Here is a 14236-nt window from a genome sequence, read left to right on the forward strand (position 1 = left end):
TGCCTTAGTTTATCAGGCATGGTAACAATTAATACTCTTGGTAGTGACTTTTCTTTTTCCCTTAAGGACTCTGTGCATGATCTTGTAAGTTTTGTAGTTGCATCTGAAGAAATTATTTGTGGATGAGCTGAGTGCCAGTACTCAACCCCTAACTTGGGAGTTGAAGTTGATCATACCCAAAAAAAGCTACTTGTGCATCTCTACATTGTTAAGTGAGATCATGACATCAATATCCCAAATATGAGCCTTGTTCCAAGGAGTGTATTTGCTCCTTGCCACTTGTTCACTTTGCATTGCCTTTCACACACTATCCTCTCATGGTTTTTATTCACATAAATAATGTCTTGTTTCTAGTTTTAACTGTGTGGTTTGTTCCTGTGCAGTACATCATTAATACCAGGAATTCTTTGTCAGTTTTTCCCCCACTCACATAGAGTCAGGATCAGGAGTGAAAGTTGTTTGGCAGATGTGGACTGTTCTTTGCAGGAATAGGGCTGTCAAAATGGCAGAACCTGGAAACTTCCAGACTTTCTTCTTTCCTCACAAGACTTTTAGGTGACTTGAGCAACATGCTTCTATTCAAATTTACAGGTCCAGTTTACACCTTTCTCATCCTTATTTTTTATTGTCCACCTTACAGCTCACGTTTCAGATTGGAAATTGGTTAGATGGTCATGACCTACAAGTCAGCAGAAAGAAAACCAAGTCTAATCACAGGGTTTGGATGCTAGTTCATTAAAAATAACAGGAAACTTTATATTTGGTATCTCTTTATGGCGAGTAGATTTCTTGGAGGACAGGTAAAGGCTAGCTGTGGAGTAGATGGCAATATTTGCCTTCATGAACTTACCCTGAATAAAGCTCTTTGTTTTTCTTAGGGCTTCAAGTCCTAAGAGAGTAGAGAGATTTGCCTTGGGACTTGCTATTTTTTCAGTTCTAAGTAGCACTTTGATGTATGGCATTTATTTTGGCTGTCTTGGAGATGTTGCAAGGCCAATAGGATAAATATAAGATTGTATTATATGGTCCAAGGACTGCAGAAATATTTGGCAATTTTTTTCTGGGTGGATTTTGGATCAGGTTTTAAACAGACACAATGTGTGTCTGTTTAATGTGCTATTGCCCCCACCCCAGTATCTGCATGGAATCTTATTTTTCATTTAATGCCTTCTCATTTCAAATCCTGCATTCCCTCCATGCTTTCTACTACTGTTCTCCATTGATCAGAAATAAGAACGATCAGCATGACACCAGTTGTATCCGGCATGGTCCCACACATCTGTTGGAGAGAGTGATCCTTAGAACATCTGGCAGTGGCCGTGCTGCCTGAGTGGTGTGCTTTAGACTGCTGTCAGTAGGTCTCTGGGTGAGCAGGTGACCCTTTCCCTTTTCATTCAGCCCCAAATCGATGCTGTTACACAGTGTGGTGCTCCAGGGGTCCCTGTTAGCATCTTCTAATGATGCCAGCATCTACTTCATTAATGCATCCAGAGTCATTAGCAGACCAGCTGCAATCTAGCTAATAATTGCATTTTGTCTATCCAGCTTCCCCCTCAGAATAACAATCAGTCAGTGCTGTTTGTAATTGTTAGTTCCAGAGGACATCAGAACTCTTGCAAATTTGATCTTACTGCAGTGCTGAGACTTCAGATGAGCCCAAGGTCTGTGTGTCAGTGAGACACTAGAGTGACCTGTGGTATAAGAAGTGGAACCTGGATTGGCTGAGTTCTGACAGTTTTCAGCATTCTTTGTCAGGTTTTAGAACCTGGTCTTAGTTGGCAGTGATCACAGCAGCACATCTTCCTTTTCAATGTCAAGATTTTCTGCTCAAGTTGGTTTATTTTTAAGTTGCATTAATTCCATGGAAAGTTTAAATGAATAGTCACGCAGCAATTTGTATGAATTAAATCATTTTCAAGTACTAATTAGAAAAAGTGTGAAGACCACAGTAAGTATTGAAGTGAAACATGATTTTGGGTTAAAGAAGAAAAAGACTCACAATTGCTAGGAGTTCAAAGCATTATGGTCACGGGAAGGTTTTTGATTTCCTTATCGTGCTCTTTCCATGCATTGGAAAACAGCAGAATCAGTTTTCAGTTTAGTTTATGCTTTTTTTGTTCAGCTTCCATTTCTAAATTGAAGTAAACAATTGCATGACTAGAGTAAATAGAATTTCAATCTAAAAGCTACAATCAGAAGAATCGAGTAGCAGGATGCCAAAAATAAATGGGTGTGTTTAAATGGACTCTGAGGTGCTTTTTGCTTGTCTGAGAGTTTTGGAAATGTAATGCATTGTGATCACTTGCATAGAGGGCCAGTGTTTCCTGTTCAGAAAAAAAGGACCATGTTCCAACACCCTTCTGAATAGTAAGTCACAGAGTACCTGCCAGGTGATCATCTTGAAGCTAGTGGTGCTATTACTGAAATAAAGGTGGAATAACCAAATTTTCTTTTATTTTTTTCTTCCAATAGGAGTTAGTTATAAATCTGTGAAAATAAAAGGTAAAATGTAACTAATGATTCTTTTGCTTTTACCTTAACCAAAAAATTCCTAAGCTTTTTAATGGGCAAAAGAATCAGATTTTTGGTACACTGACAGAGAACAGCTTGTCTACAAATTCTTGCATCATTAAATTAGAAAAACTTCAATTTTCTACTTCCCTGAAATGTGGAGTAGTGGCAAACTAGTCCACAACTGTACACATCTTTATTCTAAATTGATCCAGCATGGGTCAGGTCATTTAATTGTTATGTGCTGCGTTCTTTCTGTTCATGAAATGGTTTAAAAATTAACCTTTGTATAATGCTTAGCAAACTGCATCTGGATTAAATATTTTGAGAAAGTTAAGACCATTCCTTTTCCTTATTGCCATAGTGAAGCTTAAGACTTCCCTTGAGGAAACTGTTGGCCCAGCCCCCATCTTCATTTCTTTCCCAACATGTCTTTACTGCTCTCCAGTGGAAACCTTGGGAAAAATCTTATCTATACTGAAGTCAGTAGAAATAGGCTGTTTTCCTTACTGGGGCAAGGATTTCCCTCTAGAGCAGAGCTTTTTTTTGAAAAATCCGAGAAATTAGGAAAGCTTGGAGCCACCAAGCCGAGTAGAAAAGCCATGAGGTTTGTCTACAGCAGTGTTTCTACATGCGGTTGTTTGTGGGTTTTGTAAAAAAAACTGCACAAGTCTGGAACACAAATCATACATGTTTAGTTCTCTGCTTTACTTTTATTGTTTTTTCATAGTTTCTGCCACAGAGAAGGTCTTATTTTCCTTATATCCTGAGGCACTCAGGAGTTGCCTCACTGGCCTTTGAGCAAGAGAGTGATCCTGCAGCTGGCTCAGTAAGAGTCACAGCTCAGACAGTGAGCTTTTAAATTCCTGGGAGCAATGACCTCGGTGCAGCAGCTTGGAGTCTTTCACGTAATAAATCTGACTGTTTCACTTAGCTTCTTTTTGTTAGAGACAAACTCAGCAGTGTACATTGGGAGCACTTCCCTTGCCATTGTGTCTGCATTGCCTCAGGAGCAGAAATGCATCTGTGTAAATAAGATGCTTGCTGACAGTATAAATTATGTAGTGGCTTCTGGTTTTGTGTATGTTGTTTAGAAAACTGTTCTTATGGATGTTTTTCTTCCATTCGGTTTTTTCTTCAGCCTTTCATTATCCTAAGCTTAACGTGTCCCAGTTGATGAAATCTTCCTGGGTGAGAACAGGTATGTATGGTCTCTGTGAGTAAGTAAAAGTGCAATTAGTTTTGGTAGTGGAATATCTAACCTGCATAAATATCAATAGCTTAGGGGTGCTGCATTTTTATGAGGTAATAACATGGTCTGAGCTGAATAAATTCTAAAACCAAAGGCCCAGTGACCTGGAATATCTGGGAAGTATAAATCCCTGGTCTAGATTTAACTTATCTGGGAAGTATAAATCCCTGGTCTAGATTTAACTACTGAAATTCCTTGATAATGCACACAAAGCACTTTTTGTCTATAAGGCAGTTCATTCTTAGTGAAACAGCTCAGACTGTCAGGCATAAAGTATCTACTCTGCATGTTGTCAATATGCCACATTGATTTTTAGATCTCTACTTTAAGTGAAAATTAAAATTTTATTTGTGTGACACTTTCTACCAAAACATGCCCAGAATAAAACAGAGTGAAAATAGATGAATTCTGAGTACATAAAAAGTTTCATTACATTTCATTGATCTCTTCTGATTCGTTCACAGAAGATGCCTCCCACCAAAGTCTTCTGAGTGTTTTATTCTGTAATTTGCAGGTGTGCTTGAGCTCTCATGTTTAGGTGCTCAAAGGCTGTTGAGGTTGCCTCCCTGCTGTAGGTCTTACCTGGTGCTTTTAAGCCTGACTGGTGAGGAGGTTTTGCCTACCAAACCTGTTCTTAGGGTGCAGGTGCCCCAGTGGATGCACTCTTGTCTTCCTACAGCTTTTATCACCTCTAGTTCACCTGTTGTGTAGACTTACTCTTTTTTCCAGGTTTCTCTATTTCTTCCCACCAATCACCACTTCACTCTTTAATCAGGAAACCAAATTGCACCTCAATTTCTGATGCCCACGTGGCTTGTTTCAGAGAAGAAAGATTTAGAATTTCAGATAATGCTCACTGATGTGGGAAAAGCTCCTATGTGTGTCTTTATAACCATTGGCATCCTTCCTTAGAGATTTCTGTTGGCTTTTTTGGCTCCACCTGCTCCCTCTCTTGCTCAGCCTTAGGATTGTCCATTGCTGCTGAAAATTCCCTTAGCTCCTGCAGTAAAAAAAGGGTTCTTCAAGCTCTGAAATCACATTCCCTTGGGTTTTGATAAACTTCTGCCTGTAAGATTTTGAAAGCCAATTGCAGCAACTTTTTTTTCTTTTTTTTTGCTTCTTTTTTTTTTCTGCAGAGGAAATTTTTGTAGTCTCAGTTCTTGCAGGATTCTGGGAAGAGCTGGCAGACTTTGGCTGAGTCATTGCTTTCAGTCAGTGTTTTGTATTTTAAGGGTAATGAATCATGACATGGGGAAATGATAGAATCCATGCATGTAAAGATTTTTTAATATCAAATTACCCAGATATATGTGCATGTATCCCAGTAGTCATAAAAAGCTGGGATATACAGTGTTCTCCCTCTGTTGTAGAATACAATTCATGCTATTAAACATAATTTATTGATACTGAAACCCAATACACAGGCAAGAACAGTTTTCTGCCTGGTGTATATAATAGCCTTAGGTCACTGTCTGTTTTGCTATTTAATTCTGAGATACTTAGTCTGTGATTGAATTTAGAAGACAGACACTGTTGATCTCAGTGACAAATCATGAAAATGTTTCCTTTTTCTGACATCTGCAGTGAACGCTTCAAATTGAAAAAGTGGCTTTAATAGATTTGGTTTAAAAATTTCAAAAATTAAAATTATATTTAATTGATTTTATCTAACTGGTGGCTTTTTATTAAGCTCTACACTTAAAAAATAAATGTGGAAACACAGAAAAACTGGATTTTTAAAAGTACGTGTATTTTTAGTGGAGGAGAATTAGAACTAAATTTATTTGATGCAGTCAGCAGTGAGTTGGTTTGCTGTCCTGGAGGGTTGTTCAGTTGGATCATTTGAATGACTACTGCTCCATTCACTCAAAATTTCTCCAACTGGATGCCATCTTGCTAGTAAAAGTCCGCCCTTTTTTTCATCTTCCTTCAGGGATTCCTCTCAGCATTAGCTGCCCCAGTGACCCAGGGTACCTGGTTGCCAGGTGAGCAGGGCTGCAAACCATTTTTTTTAAGCTGTGATTGGCATATTTGTTAGTCTTATCTGGGGAAGTTGCACTTGAATACACAGCTTCATTCATCTGCTGCGGTTCTACTTTTTCTCCAGGACTCTGAGCCCTTGCCCTCCCCATCTCCAGCTCAGTACACAAGTGTTGGTACATCTCCAACACAGCACTTTTGACTGGAATTTGTTGAAGCAGCCTAATTAGACTAAGTTTTCTCTTTTGGCAGTTTTTAAAAATTCATTGAATGCTCATGATTTTATGCATTTTTAGAATTGAAATTGTTTCCTTATTATCCTGCGTCTGTCTAGCCTGGTTAAGGTTTCAAAAAAATCCTCTGCCTGAATTTTTTTCCCCCAAATTATTTATTTTGAGGGGAAAAGAATTCACTCCACATTTCTCTAAGTGGATGCCATCTTGCTAGTAAAAGTTCACCCTTTTTTTCCTCTTCCTTCAGGGATTCCTCTCAGCATTAACTGCCCCAGTGACCCAGGGTACCTGGTTGCCAAGTAGGCAAGGCTGCAAACTGTTTTTTTGTGCTGTGATTGGCATATTTCTTAATCTTATCTGGGGAAGTTGCACTTGAATACACAGCTTCATTCATCTGCTGCTGTTCTACTTTTTCTCCAAGAACCTTGCCCTTCCCATCTCCAACTTGGCATCACTTCTGAACACAACACTTTTTACTGCAATTAGTTGAAGCAGACAATTTAGACTAAGTTTTCTCTTTTAGCAGTTTTTAAAAATTCATTGGTTTCTCATGGTTTTATGCATTTTTAGAATTGAAATAGTTTCCTTATTATCCTGGGTCTGTCTAGTCTGGTTAAGGTTCAAAAAAAATCTTCTGTCTGAATTTTTTTCCCCCCAGATTATTTATTTTGACCTTTTCCCACCAAATGTTTCCCTTTTCCACCAAGTAACCTCCACCTGAACAGGTCAGAATTCCCATTTAAATACAGCTGCTCTCGAGTTATCCCTGAGCTGTCCCAGGTTGACTCAAAGCTTGATATGAAGTTGTGGAGAAGAAACTGAGAAGTTTTACTAATGGATTTGTTTTCTTGGGCTGTTTTCTGTGCCATGCAGTTCTCCTGGGTGTGGTTGACCAGCGCATTCAGGAGGAAGTGTTCCGGGCTGAGATGGAGCGGAAGCTCGCTCACCTCTTCAATGAGGCTTTGCTCAGAGGCAGGATCTGGAGGCGGGCCAGCTTTGCAGGCAGCAACATTGTGCAGGTATTAAGAGGATGAAAAATAAAGGATAATAAATTGCTGAATTATTTAACATGAGTGTTAACAAAGTGCTTGGGTTTTCATCTGAGAAATATTAACTCAAAAGCGTGCGTCGCCTTTAGCTAGTTGGTGATACTTGTGTTTTGCACCTAAAATGTGGGTCTTCTTTCAAGCACCACATATTTAAGCTAAACATAACAGAAATGCAAATAACTGACTAAAAAATTCTGATGGCTTCTTAGAAACAACAGTGAAAATTGTTTTACCAACGTCTTATTTTAAGAGTGTTCTATCTTGTTTGGCTTACATGAGGCGCCTAACAAAAGGAGACAGGATGATCATCTGAAAAACATCTCCTGGGACAGCTACTTCACAGCTCTCTGTGATGTTTTGGCAGTGATATAGAAATACAAAGTAGAATTGTGTGTGGCTTGGTGCAGCAGTAGAGTAGTACATTCTACCCCTTAACTTCTTATTTGTCGCAGTACTCCTGGTCACAGGGTTGGATTTCAGGTAAAAATGATTATTCATACCAAATTTTGCACACATAGCAACTTCTTTTATCTGGATTCCAGTGCTGCTTTGGAATTTTAGAGTCACAGGTGGATTTATTCACATAAAGTCCAAGAAGACTTTACTATTTAATTTAAAGTTTTAAATTCTGATGTGTTCTTTCTAGTCAGTTCAACAATCTGAAAGCCAAAGTACTTTTTTAATGGCTCATCTTCTTAAAAATTACCATTTCCAGCTAATTCATTGACAGTTGGTTTACCTCCCAGATGCCCTTTTTGCATTTCAGAGCTATTGTCTTTATTTAATTTAATCCTATGGTTTTTGCTACCACTTAAATTTCCAGATGTTGGGATATTCTTACTTCTGCTTTCCTGTCTCAGAAACATCTGTTTCAGTAATAGAGATTTTATTTTATTTTTCTTCTGTACAGCTTCGAAATGCTGCTAATAGGTGTCTGCTTCAGATCTCCTATTCCCAGCACCTCTTATTGCACTTTGTTCATTATGCCTTTGTCCTCCTTTTGCATATAAATGAAACAAATATTCCTTATGTTGCTAGTGAAGATACCACAGCCTATAAAATGTGTATGTTTAGATTACAGTTTTATGACTTCGCACAATAAAGCTCAGGTGGTTTATTTTTTTCTCATGCACAAAATTATGGGCACATCCTTTCTAGATAAGGAGTGGTATTTTGGAAAGTGAAAACACAGCATTTTTCTTTTGACTTTGTATTACATACTGGGACATAAGATGAGGTCTGCAGCTCGTGTTCCAGACAGCAATGCTGCTCATTTATGCCACTTAATTAGTGCAAAGAGCCTGCCAGCTGCTGGCTTTGGGCAGAGGAGGGTTCTGTTCATTACAGTCAGCACCATCACAGGGCTTTTCCAGGTGCTCCCAGCCCACCCTTTCAGGTAGGATGAGAGCTGTAACAAAGGAGATGGGGAAGGAGGGAGGCTGAAGTGAAACCTTGCAGTGAAGAGTGTGTGCTGGATGTGCTCACAGCAGGCTGTGGTGTGCAGCTGCAGTGATGGTGAGCTCCAGACTGAAGGATAGTTCCTTTCAAGGATGTTCCCCTGTTAGCTGAGGATCTTGTCCATAGATACCTGCCATAAACCTTTTACTGCTGTTAATTCTGTTCCTCTTAGCCAAGTTTATAAGCTGTGTTTGTATCTTCTGGGAGAGCTAATAACGGTTCTTGTGCTTTACATTCAGATTTTCCCATATATATTTCTTGCACACAAGGCAGTGACTGCTATGATAGTAGAGCACGATGCAGTGAAAATAAGAAAAAAAGCTGCCAGCACCAAAAGTGTTGCACAGTTTTAACAGAACATGTTTATATATCCGTTAAAGACTGGACTCACATTTCACTTGCCTTGTGACCCTCTAGACCGGAGTTTTTCCTGAGGTGAAATATATTTATAGTGTATTGAAATGTGACATTTCTAAGCTCTATGGAAAATCAGGACTGCAGGTCAAGAGGTGAAGCAATTATTTGTGCATGTTACTGCAGGCGTATTAGTTTCCTTTCACGTGCTCAGGAAATAGAAGTGATACCTTTTGAGGTTTAGATTTCATTTCTGAAGGCATGTGTTAGTGCCTAAGAATGTGAAAAATTATGCTTTAAATCTGGGCACTCTGAAGAAGAGCTTTGGAGGGTACCCAAATAGCAGGCTTTCCCCTCCTGTTTGACTGTCTGTGCTGTTAACAGGTGGCACTCCACGATAAAAAGAGAAAAAAGTCTGTAACCATTGTGTACAAAAACCCCTCTGAAGCCTCACACCTGGTTGTTGTACTTCTGATAGTTCCACTGATTTTTGTGTGACATTGTATTAATGTTTCACAGAGTAGGTCCTATGTATTTTCAATGTGCATCTTCTGTTGCTGCAAATCTGAAGGCACGTGCTTACTGTGGCTGGCATTGCATCTGCAGACACACCTGTGCTATATTTATATTTTAATATCTAAAATACATATTTTATTATATTGTAGTTTACTATAATAATTCTCATTACATTTTGGGGGGAATTAGAGGGCTTAATTGTACTTTAAAAATACACCAGCAGCTAATAAAAAAAATTAATTTTCCTTTATTTCAACATGCTTGATCCTTTGAACCTAATAGAAAGTGAAAAGCTAATCCTAGTAAATTAAACAAAGAGGAATGTTCTGATTTAAAGAACATGTTAGGCAGCATTTTATTTGCAATGTGTGTGAGGAGTAGCAGCTTATGAGAGAATGCAGTGACTGAATTGAGCTTTTCATTAAGGCAAAAATTCGTTCTCGTGTTTTTCTGCTGACAGCTTGTGTGTCTCTCCTGGCTGAGGAAAGCCTGTCTTGCTGTGAGTTTTTAGGTTTATAAATAAATTCTTGCAGTGAGTTTTTGGGTTTATAAATGAAGCCTTTGGGCACTGCTGCTGCTTCACCTTTTCCTCTGAGGCTTTTGGCCCCTCCAGCAGCTGTCCCAGGCAGCAACTGACCCCTCCTGTCAGGTTGCTCACAGCCTGCTTGTACCTCTGGGTGCTGACCACAGTACAGCTTGAATTAATTGCCCAGACACTAAAATCTGAGTAGGATTTTAGTATCTGGGCAATTAATTCAAGCTGTACTATGGTCAGTAGAGAAAGAGGATCTTTTTCAATTATTTTTTTCCATTATGATAAAGGAAGGCAAGAAAGGGAAATAATCCTCCTGCATGAGCACTGGGGGTTGTGTGTGCATATCTGCTTGTTTCTCAGTAGTGCTCATGCCTTCCAGACCCTGAAACAGCTCACCAGGGCTTCCTTGCTCCTGTAGGGATTGCTGACCAGGACATCCCTCTGGCTGACCAGGACTCTGAGAATGCCTTGGAAGCTTCCCCACCACTTGTATTTCCGTGCCTGAAATTACCAACTAGATTTTGTTACCAAGGCAACTCTGTTCACTGACCTATGATATTCACTTGAAAACACTTTCTAAATTAAATTTACTGACACCTGAACACAGTTAAGCCTTTCCTCTGTGGAGGTTAAATGCACATCTAGTATCAACAAAGATGGTATCATTTATGTACACAGGAGTTGAATTAGTCTTTTCTTATTTGTTTCCCCTCCAACTTTCTGCCTCCTGCATTTAAAATTCTCCTATCTCTTCCCTCCCTATGTCGTCTCTCACTACCAGAGTATAAATGTAAAATGCTTAAATGCTTCCTTACATGTGGGCTGCTTTGCTGGATGCCTGGCAAATACTATTTGTCTCTGCTTGCATTCTTATCATTCTCAAGGACAGAGACTAAAGCAGTCTGAAGCTGCACAAAGAGTATAATTTGGAACCATGTGTCACAAAACTTAGAATCCAGAAACTCTGTAAAACAAACAGGCACAGTGACTGTGTGCCTCAATTCCATGACCAGATTTAAAAGAGTTCAGGCCCAGTATGCCATTTCCTGTGTTCCAGCAAACTCAGAGGCTAGTTACAAAAATCAGTAAGTAAAATTTAGATGAAAACTGAGGTACTGCTATTGTCACAGGTACTGGGTTTATGTGCAAATCTAATTATCTTGTATCTGCTTCCTGACTACCCTGCTAGTCACCAGCTTTCCCAGAATAGAAATCCATAACCATCTTCCCATGGTTTTGAAATTTTGTCTGCAGCTTCTCTCTGTGAAGCTTCTCTCTCTGTATGGTGTGAGCAGTCATAAAATACTGTATATGCAGAAGAAATTATTTCTGATAAAGTTTAGCTTTAAATAGTGAGCTTAGTTGATCAGCACTAGCCTGCACCTCCACTGAACTTTTTTGTCTTGTTCCCCTGTTCTCTATACTGTGCTGAAATACCTCCAGCTACTTCTTCCTGCCTCCACTCTCCCTGTTCTCACTCATCCCTGTTCCTCAGCATAGGGAGCCAAATGCTGTTGATTTTAATTCTGTGTTAAAATTTGTCCAGTTTCCATTGTGACAACTTGCACTGAAATCTTGTCCTTCTTATCTTCTGCCTTTTCTAAAGGCAGCTGTGGAGAAGTTCCTTTGTTAACCCACACAGGCAGCTTGGTTACCATGATGTGTATAACACACATAGTTATACTCCTTGGATTCTTCACAGGCTGTAAAATATATGACAGCTCAGTTTAAGAATTTTCTCATTTTTTCTGATTCTCTGGCTATGCACAGAGGAGCTTCATAAAATTAAAACTAAGAAACCATTAATTTTCAGCTCCCTCACCCTCCATGTGAGTTAGGTGCTGTTTGGGAAGGTTTCATCTGTTCTGGGAGCAAATACCAGTCTGTACACTCTGCTGCTCTGTGCTCTGAGACCAGGCTGTGGCAACCCTCCTGAAGCAGATATAATGTAACATAAAGCTGTGGGATTTGTTAACCCATTGTATATTTGAGGTCAATGAAGCCAGATTTAGCTTTACAGCTGCCACATATGTGTGTTGAAACCTCATTTATTGATGCTATTTTGTTACCTTCAGTCGGGGATTTGTTTTCCCTTAGCTGGTAGAAGAGGGAATGGCATTCAGGTGAGCAGCAGCATCATTTAATGGGTCCTGTTAGCAGCTCTTGCTGTGTTTCAGAGATGTGCACATTTTTCTGCTCTATTTGTAGATGTGCTGTTTCCTGCATCAAATATGGCTGACACTGAACATTACTTTTTGCTTTCACTTGATTTGTCCTAAAAGATTTTTATGACAATTGTGCTTTCTCTTGTTTCATCTTTCTCCCCTCTTTTGGTTTTTTTTTTTTTGGTTTTTTTTTTAAATAAATAAATATATATATATATATATATATATATCTTGCTGTTGCCATTCCTGGGAATTGCTTTTTTAGGACTTGTTGAGTTGGTGTTCTCCAAAACCAGGATATCATTCCTGTTGAGCTCGAAATTGTACTTCTTTCCTTCAACATGATTTGTTTAGTTGGAAGCTAGGAAAGAAAACAATATAAAGATTTGCTTTTGTAAGCCTCACATGCAAACATTTGTGTGTTTGCTTTACTTTAGGCCTATGGGCAGTTTCTGAGATTATAATTTATTAAATGTGTATTTTATAGCAGAAGGATAATTCTGAAGGAAGCAAAATACATTGCTCTATTTATGTCAATTCCTTCCAGAGCCCTTCAAACTCTTTTAAAAAAATCACAACAGAATACCTCCTACTGTTTATTGTCCTAATTCTAGTTTGTGCTCACCATTGCTTAGTGAATGGTTAAACAGAGGAGAGTTGTTATATAAAGAGATGTAATTTTACAGGAATTCAAAGTTATGTGGTTCTCATATGCAATGTAGATGTTAGAGAGTATCTACAGGGCTTCCTCATAGCATGCATTCTTTTGATTATTAATGTCTTTAGATGTAAGTAGGAAGAATTCCTTCCCACAGCGTCCAATACATTCCTTCCTGAAGAAAGGTGGATGCCAAGGGGAGCTGTGTGGAGGATGGAGGTGGTTGTGCAAGTGCTTAGGTTGAAACAGAGCAAACAGTTTTATTTGATGCTAACAGAATATTCACCTGTGTAGCTGCTTAACATTTAGAAAAACTGGAGCAAAGAGGTGTGTGTGTGTGTGTGTGTGTGTTATGAATAACAAATCAAAGTTAGAGTAGGTTTTTAGAGAAGGGAAAAGTGCAGTCACACTTCTTCTAACCAACCATTGCTAAAGGCAGTAGAGGCTTCCAGGGTGGCACAGTGTTGGCATCTTTAGAGTGAAAGCAGTTCTCTTACTTACCAGATGTGTACATTTTTATGATACAAGTGGGGGAAGGAAATGTTAGTCATAAAAATATATTTTATAAGGGATCTTGAAATTGAAATAGAACTTTTCTTGAACTTTTCCTTTCAGTTACAACAGAGCAGAGAGAGTATGAACTCTTAAGACAAAATGTATGCGAGCTCCAAATAAATACAGCTTAAAATGTAAAAGCTTTGCAATTTCTTTTCAGATCGTGAACGTGTCACGCTTAGCTGGTGTTGATAACCCCGTGGAGCTGATCTATTTCGTGGAGGACCAAGATGGGGAGAGGCTGAGTGCTCTGAAGTGCTCAGACCTGATGAACAGAGTGGACATCCAGCGGGCTGCCATCATCCTTGGGTACCGCATTGAGGGCAGCGTTGCACAGCGTAGCCCTGGGCCATCCCCACACCTCTGCCAAGCCCTGTGCCATCCCCACACCACTGCCAAGCCCTATCCCATCCCCACACTTCTGCCAAGCCATGTGCCATCCCCACACCACTGCCAAACCCTGTGCCATCCCCACACTCTGCCAAGCCCTGCACACACCTCTGCCAGCCCTGGATCCCACCTCTGGGCCATCCCCACACCACTGCCAAGCCCTGTTCCATCCCCACACCTCTGCCAAGCCCTGGGCCATCCCCACACCACTGCCAAGCCCTGTGCCATCCCCACACCTCTGCCAAGCCCTGTGCCATCCACACCTCTGCCAAGCCCTGTGCCATCCACACACCACTGCCAAGCCCTGTGCCATCCTCACCTCTGCCAAGCCCTGTGCCATCCCCACACCTCTGCCAAGCCCTGTGCCATCCCCACACCACTGCCAAGCCCTGTGCCATCCCCACCACCCAGCCCTCTGCCATGCCCCTGCCAAGCCCTGTGCCATCCTCACCACTGCCAAGCCCTGTGCCATCCCCACACCACTGCCAAGCCCTGTGCCATCCCCACCTCTGCCAAGCCCTGTGCCATCCTCACCTCTGCCAAGCCCTGTGCCATCCTCACCTCTGCACCAGCCCTGTGC

General features: G+C 40.2%; 1 protein-coding gene across 3 annotated transcripts in view; it reads left to right on the forward strand.

Moving 5' to 3' along the window:
- Positions 1–14236, forward strand: part of KIAA1549 (KIAA1549 ortholog) — a 142840-nt gene that overhangs the window by 84429 nt on the left and 44175 nt on the right. For all 3 annotated transcript variants that reach the window (XM_030960219.1, XM_030960221.1, XM_030960220.1), the window contains exons 7-9: positions 3653–3712; positions 6850–6995; positions 13427–13604. In XM_030960219.1, the coding sequence (XP_030816079.1) occupies positions 3653–3712; positions 6850–6995; positions 13427–13604 (384 nt within the window). The remainder of the gene's footprint in view (positions 1–3652; positions 3713–6849; positions 6996–13426; positions 13605–14236) is intronic.

This window comes from Camarhynchus parvulus, chromosome 1A (genome assembly GCF_901933205.1).
Source record: "Camarhynchus parvulus chromosome 1A, STF_HiC, whole genome shotgun sequence".
NCBI classification, from domain to species: domain Eukaryota; kingdom Metazoa; phylum Chordata; class Aves; order Passeriformes; family Thraupidae; genus Camarhynchus; species Camarhynchus parvulus.